Source organism: Callospermophilus lateralis, chromosome 7, assembly GCF_048772815.1.
Source record: "Callospermophilus lateralis isolate mCalLat2 chromosome 7, mCalLat2.hap1, whole genome shotgun sequence".
Classification (NCBI taxonomy): domain Eukaryota; kingdom Metazoa; phylum Chordata; class Mammalia; order Rodentia; family Sciuridae; genus Callospermophilus; species Callospermophilus lateralis.
Window position 1 is genome coordinate 36,805,070 of NC_135311.1, and position 12,769 is coordinate 36,817,838.

The 12,769-nt window shown below is 38.0% G+C and overlaps 1 protein-coding gene across 7 annotated transcripts in view; it reads left to right on the top strand.

Moving 5' to 3' along the window:
• Pde4dip (phosphodiesterase 4D interacting protein) overlaps positions 1-12,769 on the top strand; it is a 226,783-nt gene that overhangs the window by 81,467 nt on the left and 132,547 nt on the right. For all 7 annotated transcript variants that reach the window (XM_076863220.1, XM_076863210.1, XM_076863226.1 and 4 more), the window contains exon 4: positions 5,112-5,222. In XM_076863220.1, coding sequence (XP_076719335.1) covers positions 5,112-5,222 — 111 coding nt within the window. The remainder of the gene's footprint in view (positions 1-5,111; positions 5,223-12,769) is intronic.

The following is a 12,769-nucleotide window of genomic DNA, read 5'->3' on the forward strand; positions in this document are numbered from 1 at the left end:
ACATAAGTTTTTTTGGGGACACCTCATATCTAAACCATAACTTTGTCCACATTGAGAACCAGGACCTGCCTCAAGAAGCAAAGTCAAGGCTCTTCACCTGACTTTCAAGATTTCCCCAATGTAGCTCTTCATGCCCCGTAGTCTCTGGCCCCTTATTCCAAGATGGTGTGTACCCTTTGCTTCAGTCCAGTTGGCCCTGTGTACCTTCACTTATATTCTACATACCTGGATTGCTTGTAACCTCTCCCCAGATTACCCAAACCAGATTTAATGGGCAATAAGACACCAATTTTCTATGGAATCTTCTCTGGCAATCTCTCCTTCCTAATTTCTATTGTTATGTTTTTTCTGTGTTATACAGTTTGTATTGTCCTTTGCTTACAAATTTAATACATTATTCTCTATTTTTTTTCAGAACTCTTATAGAAAGACCAGATTCTGCATTGCATTTTAACATTAGTTTGTTAGAATAATTTGTTTATAAAATACCCCTTTTAAAAGGAGGAGTGTCTTTAGGTATGCCCTTTATCCTAAAATATCTTCTTAATCTTGTGTTCAGATTGGGTTTTATTATAATTAAATCCAGGGAGGACAAAGAAATCAGCAGTTTAATTTTCATGCATTCTTTTATTCAACAAGTATTTATTGAGTACCTATTATGTACCAGGCACCATTCCTAGCACTGGTGATAGAGAAAAAATAGGTCAAATTCAGCTTTCTCATGGCATTTACATGCTAGGGGGGAGACAAGATATGTAAAGCTAGTAAATGTAATATTTTAGAAGGTGGTGATACTATAGAATTAAAAAAATAATGAAGGGGGATATGGAATGCTGACAAGAAGCATGGGTGGGTTATAGTTTTAAATAGGGAAGTCACCTGTTTGAGTGACTTCCCTATTTGTGGTTTATTTATTTATTTATTGCAGTATTGGGGATTGAACCAGGGCCTAGAGAAGGTGACATCTGATCCAAGATGAAGGAGAGGAAGAAGATCCTGTAGCTTTCTAAAGAAAGAGCATAGCAGGCAGACGGATCAATGAGTTACTCTGGTTCTGTGTTCAGAATAGACTGTAGGGGAATTAGGGTTGGTGCAGGGGAACCAGTAGGGGAGGCTATTCAAATAACTTGGGGTAAAGATGATGGCATCTTGGAGCATAGTGGCAGAAATTCCAGTGGCAGTGGTGCTACATGGAATGTGTGTACTCAAACATACTGTATATGAAACAATAAGACTCATAGACAGATGAGGTGATGTATAAGAAAGAGAATGAGCCAAGGAAAACTCAAAAGAATTTGGCCCAAACAACTATAAACTCTATAAAAACTATTAACATTGAGTTGATACAAACTGAAATAGGGTCCAATGAGGGAAGATCATATTTGCTGGGAAGAAAGAGGATTCCATTTTAGATATCACAAGTATGAGATGTCTATATTCAGATGGAGATTTCTACTAAGAAGTTAGGTATAAATTGGAGTTCAGGGAAAAGGTCAGGGTGGGCATACAATCTGAGAAATTTAGGTGAACAAAACATCATTTTTCTACAATTATCATTTTCACAAATGTATTTTCTTTGCAACTATTAAAACAAACTTTTTACATTATAAGAATAATCCAGGCAAAACATAATATTTATGGGATACTTATCCATTCATCAATTCCACAATACTTGGGAGTGCTTTATAAATACTGAGGAGAGAATACAAAGATACAAACTACTCCTTGCCAATCTTTAAAATCTTTGAGGTGACTTTAAACAGGGTGTGGCAGCACAGTGGTGTGACTGTTACTGCAGATGTGATTTTAGGGTGTTGTGGAAACTGTAGGAACAGATGAAGACATGTAATCATTGACACTTTCCTTGGGTGGCTTTGACTAGTAGGGAGTTCAAACACATGAAAAATTAAATACCTCTAAACAGTATAAATAACCTTCCAAGATAATAAAAGCAATATCAAAAGGCATCACATGAACCACTTGCTGATGTTAATATTTGCCTTAGGGAGGTGTTCAAGAGAGGAAGAAACTAGAGTAGGAGGCAAAGTTTTATTTGGATGGAATTTGAAACAGGATTTGAAGGAAAAAAAAAAAGAGGTGAATGTCTTAAAGACATGTGGTGGTGTTTTCCCTTTAATCTAAAAGTGATGAGATGACTGTGAAGAGTTTTAATTAAGAGATATGGCAGGATATATTTGAGTCTTGGAAACATTATTTTGGCTCTAATATGGAGATGGCTGAAGTGGAAAGGGACTACCACAAAAGTATTTGCTATGAAGTTTGTGTTGAGTATGTGACATTCAAGTTGAGCTATCTAGCAAAGAGTTGGACATATAGGACTAGATCCAGAAGGCTGATTGGAGATTTAGGAGTTATTTGGGAGGTAAAAGTTATGGAACTAAAAGTGGATAAAATCTCTGAGGGACAGAGTGTGAAAATAAAGCAACAACAAAAAAGCAAAAGGCTAAGGACTTACTATCATTTAAGCACCAATTTTAAGGGGCTGCCCCGCCCAAAAAATACACACAGAAAAGGGAGCAGAGAAATAGGCACAGGAGAAAACAGGCATAGATGTCCAGAAATATATAGGTTGAATAAGAATAGCCTGAATTCTTACAGTTTTATTTCCCAAAAATCTTTTATTAATTTTTTTCTTACATGATAAAAGAATCCAAATTGACAGTCAAAGATTGATTAAACACTAATCTAGGATCTGGCAGCATGGCTCTCTTTGAACAAAATGGAAGTGATAATAATAGGTTATCCCTCTAAGAACTTAAAGTAGTAAAGGGCCTTAAAAATCACTCCATTCCCAACCATATCATTTTATACATAAAGACAGCTGAGCCTCTAGAAAAGTACACTCTTAAGCCCAATTAGTACAGAACTGGGACCAGAGAAGGTATTTTAAAATTTTATTTATTTATCTAAGATGGGGTCCCACTATGTTGTCCAGCCTAGGCTGAACTCCTAGGCTCAAGTGATCCTCCTGCCTCAATCTCCCAAGTATCTGGGACTACAGGGTGCACCACTACAACCTCAGAAAAGTATTTTTTGAGTTTTAATTTAGATTTTGCTCCTCATGGTCTGTAAGCCCAACATATTAATTTATTCCAAAATTTCAGACTTAATGAAAATAGTTAAATAAATTTTAAGTGTGTAGGTTTTTTCAAAAGGGTGGAATATTTTGGCTTAAATTATCAACTCTCCGTGAAGAAATGTGTTGCCTACTTATAATCCTAATCTATTTGGAAGAATGCACAGTTCTAATTCTGCCCTGCTGAGGTCACTTAATTCATTCAATCTTTTTTTTTCAAAAGCAAAGTGCTAGTTCAAGTGCTAGCAAAGCTTTTCCTAGTATCACTTCAGTAAGAACTGATCATTCTTTCTTCTATGTTTCCATAAAGTCAATGATTTTTTTTTTTAAAAGTACAGGATGAGATTTATCAGCTGCTCATGAAATCAACTTAGCAGGTCACTCAGAAAGAGAAAAAGAAGAGAAATGTTAGAGCATATCATGCATAATGATAGTAACAATTACTTTGTGAAATATTTATTTCAGTTAAGTGTGTGTGTGCATGCGTGCGTGTGCGCGCTGCATTGCAGTTTGAAAAACACAATCTTGGAGAATTGTAGCGTAAAGCATATCTTAACATGTACTGATCAGCTAGCTCTTTGATGGTTGAGACTGTCTTCATCAATCTGGTGGGTACTCAGGAGATATAGACTTGAATCATTTTACGGAAGTTTGAGAAAGAATTGAAAATATGAGAAGCAAGTAGCTTGGGAAAGTGAGTGGTTGACATATGCATAAACTTGTTTCCTTTACTTGGATGTTAATATTCATTTTTAAAAAATGTATTATTATTGAACAAAGAACCTGTGTTTGATATTTGTGCTGTGAGGTTGTCTCCTAGTCACCTTCAATGTCCCTGTGATGTGGCATAAATAATACTTCCTGCTAATGTTGCAGCTGTCACTCAAAGATCTTAAATTGCTTTATGAGCAGGATCTGGTGAGGAGTACTTGGCTCCATTTGGCAGTTGCCTGAGTTAAGAGCCAGTGACTGGCTGAAATCAACAGGCTCCAGGAGGGTGGCTCCCTCCCTCTGCTCCTCCTACATTCTCTTCTCCCCATCCCTTCTTCCCTAGAGGGAGGTGTCCTTGACCCTCTCTCTGTGTGAGCTCCTGTAACTAGTAAACAGTTTGCAAAGATCCCACTCAACTAGAAGATTCACTTTCTTTGGAGGTGCCTGGAGGTGGGAGAAGCAGGGAATAAAGGCTATTAATGTAACTGCTCAGGGATTGAAAATCAGGAGGAAAACTGAAAGGAACTGATCAGAGGTGAGCTCTGGATCACCTAAAGGAATTAGAGACTCATTTGGTTTGTAGCTCCTTTAAGATTTGCACCTAACAGAATATTTGACATGTGGTCACCTTTTTGTGGGCTATTTTGTGTACATGTGCTCTTCTCCATAGAAATCTTGTTTCTGGCCACACTTTCTTTTTTAATTATTTAATTTAATTTAATTTTAATTTTATTTTTTGGTACAAATCAGCCACCAAGAGCTTAAAGTAAGTAGCCCCTCCCCAGCACTCCACACCCTTTTATTTCCTTCTCTTCTTTGCAAGCCCTCCGCCACAGTCACATTGAATTACTCCCCCTTCCCATTTCCTGGAAGCATCTGGGGGTCAGCCCCTCTTTTCTCCTGGAAACTGTTAACTGCCTACACTTGGGCCTGGGAGGCTCCAGGAGGGTAACAGCCTAGTCCTGGCCTGGAGTCGGGTTTCACCACTTGTGTCTGAGTTCACACAGCATGTTCCTCTGTCAGGGATTCCGCAAATATCTCCCTGAGGTAAAAAAGGAAAGCACATTGCGCTCCAGCACCCAGAGCAGTGAACCCAGTCCCAAATCCTGGAGAAAGCGCCCGCGTCCGGGGCCATGTCGCTGTAGCCCCGGCCTCCCTTGGGGTCCCGCAACCTCAGCGTTCCAGCCGGCTCCATTCATGCCTTGGTGCAGCTGCACCATGTTCCTGGGGTGACGGGGCGATCGGGCATGCTCCTCCTCATGGGTTGCCCACCATGTCTAATGGATATCGCACTCTGTCCCAGCACCTCAATGACCTGAAGAAGGAGAACTTCAGCCTCAAGCTGCGCATCTACTTCCTGGAGGAGCGCATGCAACAGAAGTATGAGGCCAGCCGGGAGGACGTCTACAAGCGGGTGAGTGCAGGGGCAGCGGCAGCCGGGGGCTAGTAGGCATGTTGCTATTTTAGGCCATTCCTAGCTGGTTCTGTGCTTGTCAGTGAGAAAGACAGGATTCAGTCCAGATTTGATCACCTAAACACCTTGTGACCTTGGACAAGCTTATTTCACTTCTCTTGTTCCTGTTCTCTACTTTCCTTCTGTGTAAAGGAAGGGGGCTGCATTAAACCAGAAGGAACTCTCAAACCCTGTTGTGGAATAGCCCAGAATAGTCATCCTGGAACAGATTTAAAATGTAGATTTCATGCTTCACTCCAGGGATTCTGATTTAGTAAATCAGGAGGAAAACTTGCATTTTTAGGCCAGCACAGGCAGTGACTCAGGCAGGTGGATTACATACAGGCCACACATTCTGCTATTGAAAGGTCCCTTCTAGCTCTGGATCAGTGGGGCATAGGATGATGCTGTGGAGGAAAGGGAGGCACTGAGGACAGTTCTTTCCTTGAGAAATTCATGTTTGTTTTTGAAGATGATTAGGCTGTTGAGACAGGATCTTGGGCACTTTTAGTCCTAGGAATAGTTCACCTTAGAATGAAGGAGAGAATACCTGTGGGATAGTGGTGGGCTGACAGGTGGGGTAGAAGAGAGAATGGGCTTTTCTTTGCAGGGAGGGCTCTTTTGATTGATGGGTCAGAATGTGTTGGCTGAGTTCAGAGTGAGATGAGACAGCACCTTACTTAGAGGTGATGGGTTACAGGGATTAAGATTCCTAGCTGGTTACCACAACATTGATTTCTTTAGATCTCTCAGTGTCTGGGCAAGTGGATCTGAAGTGGCCTGAATAACCTGGGGCTGGTTACTTCTGACCTGCTTTTTATGGCAGAGGACAACCCAAACATTGCCTGTCATTTTGTGTGTCCTATCCTATCCAGAAGAAGGCTGGGAAGCATTACAGACTGCTGAATAACATCTTAGATCTGGAAAATAACTGATGTCTTTGAGACCTAAATGATAATTTAGTAAATTCAGTTAACATGGACTACTAAATCTGAGAAAGTTAGCATTATTTTCCTATTTTTCCTGAATTTCCATGTTTAACCTGAATTTTTCTGAGATTCACCCAGGTTCACCTTTCATCTTTTATGTGGCATATAGTGAGTGTTCTTCTTGGAGCTGCCAGAGGTCAGGAAGGCTGGTAACTCAGAGATGGAGACAGGGGAGCATAAGTGGCAGTATATGCTTCAGGGTAGGAAGGTAGGAATGGTAAACAAATCTGTTCCCTATGCAGAGGGAGAAAGATTTCCCATCAATCCAAAGCAAGACTTAAGGGGCAATTTTTTAGATTATTTGAGAGAAAGGATTTTCTTTTAGCTTGAATAAAACTACTGCTTGAATAATTTTGTCTCATCCTCTGCCCTGCACTAGCTAAAGAGACCATCTTCAGGGAATACGTTGGGTGGGGTGTGAGAGGGCACCATTTTTCTCCTGGAAAATGTGGTTGATGAGATAATAGGGGCTACAGAGGGTATAGGGGCAGTGAATCACAGCACATTGTCACATGTAGAGGTGACAACCTTTTTACTCCACTATAGTCTCGCCCATGGGTCTCATGCAGAAAGTAGATATTGCCCTATCTCTACCTCGTCTTAAGTTTCAAGTAGAGTGGTCAGGCAGTATTGTACTATATGATTTGAAGGATTTCAAACTGCTGTGTCCTCTCCTCTTCCATCACACCAAATCTTTTTCAATCTGCCTGTCACATTACTCTTCTCATCTGACTGGTTATTTGAAAAATGCTACAGGTTTAGGTTGTAATGCTGTTATTATTTGAGAAGCAGAACGCATACAATCACTTTCAGTTATTAACATCACAGTTGAAATTGGTCTATTATACTAGGAAATGATAAGGGATTGATAGAAACCAGGATAGTTCTGTTTTGATGGAACGACCAGAGATTAGGAAACACTGGGTTAGGACTCATGGAGAACCAGGGGACCTAGGCAAGCCACTTAACCTCTCTGAGCCTGTTCTAACATCTATAATATGAATAAGACCATAGGCACAGAAACTTATTCATTGTATGAATAAATAGAACCATGATTGATGAAATAGAACTTGTGTCAAAGTACTTTGTAAACTTAGTGTCATATTAGAAGATAGTAGTTGTATTTTTAGAAATAGTTATTCTGATATTTAAAAATGAATTTGAGGTTTGACTCCTTATAATCTCACCCTCATATATATTCCCATGAATGCATCTTATGTTCATGCTTGTTATTCACATCATGATTCTACAAGGTTAGAAGGATTAATGATCAGCAATGTTGGTGAAGAGACATCAAGGGTAACCAGCCTTACATGGTAAGTCAGATGGTTCAGATGAGAATTAATTTAGACTACTGTTCTGTTATCAAAGTTATCTTGATTTTTATTTAGTTGTTGGAAGGATGTTTCTTTAAAAGTAAATATGTAAAAACATTAAATCATACTCAGTTGGATTAGAATCTGTAAAAACTTGAATACTGTTTACATAATTCCTTTTTTTTTTTTTTTTTTTTGATACCAGGGTTTGAACCCAGGGGCCCTTAACCACTGAGCCACAATCTCATTCCTCTTTTTATTTAAAAAAAACAAAAAGTTTTTTTTTTTTAGTTGTAAATGGATCTTTTATTATTTATTTATTTATTTATTTATGGTGCTGAGGATTGAACCCAGAGCCTCGCGCATGCCAGGCAAGTGCTCTACCACTGAGCCACAACTTAAGCCCCTTAGCCTTTTCTGTTTTGAATAGGGTCTTGCTTAGTTGGGGTTTCACTTGCTTGGGGTTACTTAGTTGGGGTTTCACTTGCTTAGGGTCTCAGTTGCTGAGGCTGACTTTGAACTTGCAATCCTCCTACCTCAGCCTCCCGAACTGCTGGGATTGCAGGCATGTACCATATTTGCATAATTCTTTAAAGAAGACCAATGCTTACACAACATAAAAGTAGTGCAAATCTGGGCTGGGATTGGGGCTCAGTAGTAGAGCGCTCGCCTAGCACGTGTGAGGCCCTAGGTTCAATCCTCAGCACCACATAAAAATAAATAAATAAAATAAAGATATTGTGTCCAACCATAACTAAAATATAAATATTAAAAAAGTAGTGCAAATCTATTGTGAATATTAATTATTAATGATTAATATTGACATTAATTATTTTATTGTTTCTGTTGAGATATTGGTACCTTAGAGTGAAGAATTACTGTCTTAGTGAGAGGTTGCAAAACACTCCACCATAACTTCAGAGAAACTTTGGGAGAAGAGGCCTGGAGAGAGGGTGCTATTCTTTTTTTTCCAACTATCAAGTCTTCCTTCAGGTGTTTGAGAAAGAGATTAAAATGGATATAATTCTTAATTGTGAAGGAAGCTAAATAGATTTTTATTTGTAAGAGAAATTGTAAAAGCTAGAGTGCTAGCTAAAAATCTAGAAGTATCAAATTCAAAGCAAGTTAACAGATGAAGATTTTTCTCTTTTTTTTTGGCTATTCAGAGAATTGAGAAAAACTCTTTAGATTCATACTGTCCGTGGATTGATAAATAGTATTAAATTATAATTAAAAGTTGGTTCTTTGAGATTGGCTACTTTTCTGTTGAGTGTTTAAGTTATCCTTGAAGCTTCAATTTTTATAAATATTAAATACATATGTATACTTATGTATGTAAAGGATGAGTCAGCTTACCCTCATTATAGGTAAACTGGGACTTATGCCTACATGATTAGGTACCACTGCTCCTTTCTTGGTAGCAAACAGTAATTGTAGGTTCAGTTTTTTGGGGGAAGACAATTTTGAATCTATAAAGCAATCTAAGAAGTAATCATTGTAGCACATATATAGCTCCCAATTCTGGAGTAAAGGAAAGTGAAAAAATTCTGTGAGTGGTTCACAGCTGAGTATGGCCCACTCCTAGGGAGACTGACTTGTTAACATTTCTGAACTGCAGCTGCTGTGGTAAATAATTTCTGGGTGGCAACTTGGCTGACTTCCTCGTTGTTATTACCTAATCCTTCATCTTCTCATGTTAGCAGAGTGTGCCACCACCAGAAACATGTCTGACCCTGGAATTTATAAAATTCACTGCTGTGTGGTCAACACCCAGTCTTCAGATTGCACACAAAACCACCATCTTCTCTTTTGCTTCATGGTGATAACTTACTTGTTCAACTTATGTGTACTTTTTTATTACCCAACGTTGCTTTTTAAGAGAGTGAAGGTTCCATTCTAAGAATCAAATTTAAAATGTGATAGGGCCATATCCAATAGCAGAAAGGTCAAAAGAAATGGAAGGTTATCATCCTGGACCAGATAGAATCAATGTTTAAATACGGTATAATTGATGTAAAGTGAATTTGGCCTTTAGATAGGAGTTGAGAGTTGTATTGTATAGTTTTATGTGTCTTAAACTGCCTGACTTCTTTGAGAAACCACTCCTTTTGAAACCACTTTAGTTTTCTTATCCTTGAGATTAGCTGATCCTTTTCCTGAGCAATCTTTGAAGTTTGTACATAGCATACTTCTATAGCTATGTTGAACAGCTTACTGATTTTACCTTGTACCAAATAGTCATTGTTTCTACTATTCTGCCATCATTGGGCATAGTAGTTAAGAGCTATGAGCTGGACAGACTTGGCATGGAATCTTGATTCTACAACTTCCTGTGTTAACTTGGGTAGATACAGCCATGTTCCATATATTGATATTTTGATCAATGAATACCACACACATGAGGGTGGCCTCATAAAATTTTAAAGGAGCTGAAAAATTCCCATAGCCTGGTGATGGTGTAGCCATTGTCACAGTGTAGGGCACTGTATTATTACAATATTTCTGTTTATAGTGATGCTGGTATAAACAAACCTATTATGCTGCCAATTGCATAAAAGTATAGCACACACCATTATGCACAGTACATAATACTTGATGATGACAATAAGCAACCATGTTACTAGTTAATGCATTTATAGTACTATGCTCTTATTAGTATTTTAGAGTATATTCCTCTCATTTATAAAAAAAACATTAACTATAAAACAACCTTATATGGTCCTTTAAGGGGGATTTCAGAAGAAAGCATTGTTATCAGAAGAGGTGGCAGCTCCATGTGTATTGCTGCTCTGAAGGCTGTCCAGTGGGACAAGATGTAGAGATGGCAGACAATAATAATGATTGATCTTGACCCTGGGTAGGCCTAGGCTATTGTGTGTTTGTGTCTTAGTTTTTAACAAAAAGGTTTTAAAGTAAAAAACAATGTGGAAAATTTTAAAAATAAGAAAAAAGCTGCTAGGTCTGGTGGCACTTGTATCAACTCGGGAGGCTAAGGCAGGAGGATTGCAAGTTCCAGGCCAGACTCAGTAACTTAGTGAGACCCTGTCTCAAAATTAACTTAAAAAATGGGAGGGGGATGTAGCTTAGTTGTAAAATGCTTCTAGGTTAAATCCCCGATATCATATACACACACAAAAAAGCTTGTAGAATAAGGATATAAAGAAAAAATATTTTTGTACATCTGTACAATGTTTGTGTTTTAAGTTATACACGAGTCAAAAGTTTAAAATTAAAGTTTATAAAGTACAAAAGTTACCATAAGATGATTGTTATTGAAGAAATAATTTAAAAAATAAATTTAATGTAGCCTAAGAGTACAGTGTTACAGTGTTTATAAAGTCAACAGCAGTGCAAGCAGTGTACAGTAACATCTTAGGCCTTCACATTCTTCACACTCACTCACAGATTCACTCAGAGCAACTTCCAGTCGTACAAGCTCCATCTGTGGTTAAGTGCCCTATATAGGTGTACCATTTTTAAAAAAATCATTCACAACACATTTTTACTATATCATTTCTATGTTTAGACATGTTTAGGTATAAAATACTATCACACTCCACTTGTCTACAGTATTCAGTACAGTAGCATGCTGTATAGGTAACCTAGGTGTGCACTAACTAGACTATACCATCTAGGTTTGTGTAAGTATACTCTATGATGTTCACACAGCAGAGAAATTGTCTAATGATACATTTCTCAGAATGTATCCCTATCATTAAGGGAAACATGACTGCACTATAATTTCTCTGTGCTGAGGTAGGTGCAGTAATAACACCTGACTTATAGAGATTGGGGGAAGATTAAATGAGCCAGTTAGTTGAATGTGGCCTATCACACAAAGACCTCAATAAATATTTGCCATTATTGTGACAAATTGGAGATGGTACAACTATCCAGGTAAGTCCAATCATTGTTCTGGATCATTTTTTATTTCAAATGAGTTTCATTTTCCTCAGTAGTGGATTTGGGATGGTTTGTCTTGTTTAACTCAATTCTCTATCTTAATTTGCTGGATATAAATGATGAAATAATTCCACTGTCCCTATTGTAGCAAATTAATCCTGACATCCTCAGATACAAAGAGAATAAATAAGAAAGACTGAGTTTGTCAAATTTCTCTTTGGCTCACTGATGGATTTAGTTAAGCCTGATTTAAAAAAAAAACCAATATGCTCAGCAATATGGTAACAGTATACATGTAGACTTTCTATACTAAGCACTGAAAAGTTGAGGGAAGTTCAGGAACTCCATCAAGCTGTAAGATTTATAAACATTTATGTGAACCAATGGAAGCTGTTTAAGAAGGATGAGTACCTTTGAGATTATCAAATTGTAGGTATGCAAGTTTTGTACTAAATAAAGACACCTAAATTCTTTTTTGTACCAGGGATTGGACCCAGAGGTATTTTACCATTAAGCCACATCCCCAGCCTTTTTTTTTTTTTTAATATATGTGTGTGTGTGTGTGTGTATTTTAGTTGTAGTTGGACACAATACCTTTATTTTATTTATTTATTTTTATGTGGTGCTGAGGATCGAACCCAGTGCCTCACACCTGCTAGGTGAGCACTCTACCACTGAGCCATAACCCTAGCCCCATCTCCAGCCTTTTTTATATTTTATTTAGAGACAAGGTCTTGCTCAGTTGCTTAGGGCCCCGCTAAATTGCTGAGATGTCTTTGAACTTGTGATCCTCCTGCCTCTGCCTCTGGAGCCACTGGGATTACAGGTATGTGCCACTGCACCTGGAAGAACACCTAAATTCTTAATTCATCTTTTCTTAGCTCCCTGGTATTTGGCCAAGTCACTTAACTTGGGTGAGCATGAGTTTCCTAACTTGGAGGTACAGATTCTTGTCACACTGTCTTTCCCCATTTGTAAACATGCTGCCATGTATTAGATGTTAAATAAAAATTATTACTATCTTGCGCACCAGAGACACATGCCATCAAGTGCACACATTCTCTAATTATTGTCTAAACTGACCATTGTCGCTGCCAGTTTATAAGGTTTGTAAAGTTTTCTTATTATACTTAGCAGAGTTGGTCTTTCTTTTTCACAGTTGGATGTCTTGCTTAATTATAGACTAAGTTTTTTCTTCTATTTTACTTACATACACTGTAAGAAAATGTGTATGGTGGAAAATGGAGGAACATAAGTATTAAGAGGAAGAAGATATTACATTAGTCAAACTATTTGTATG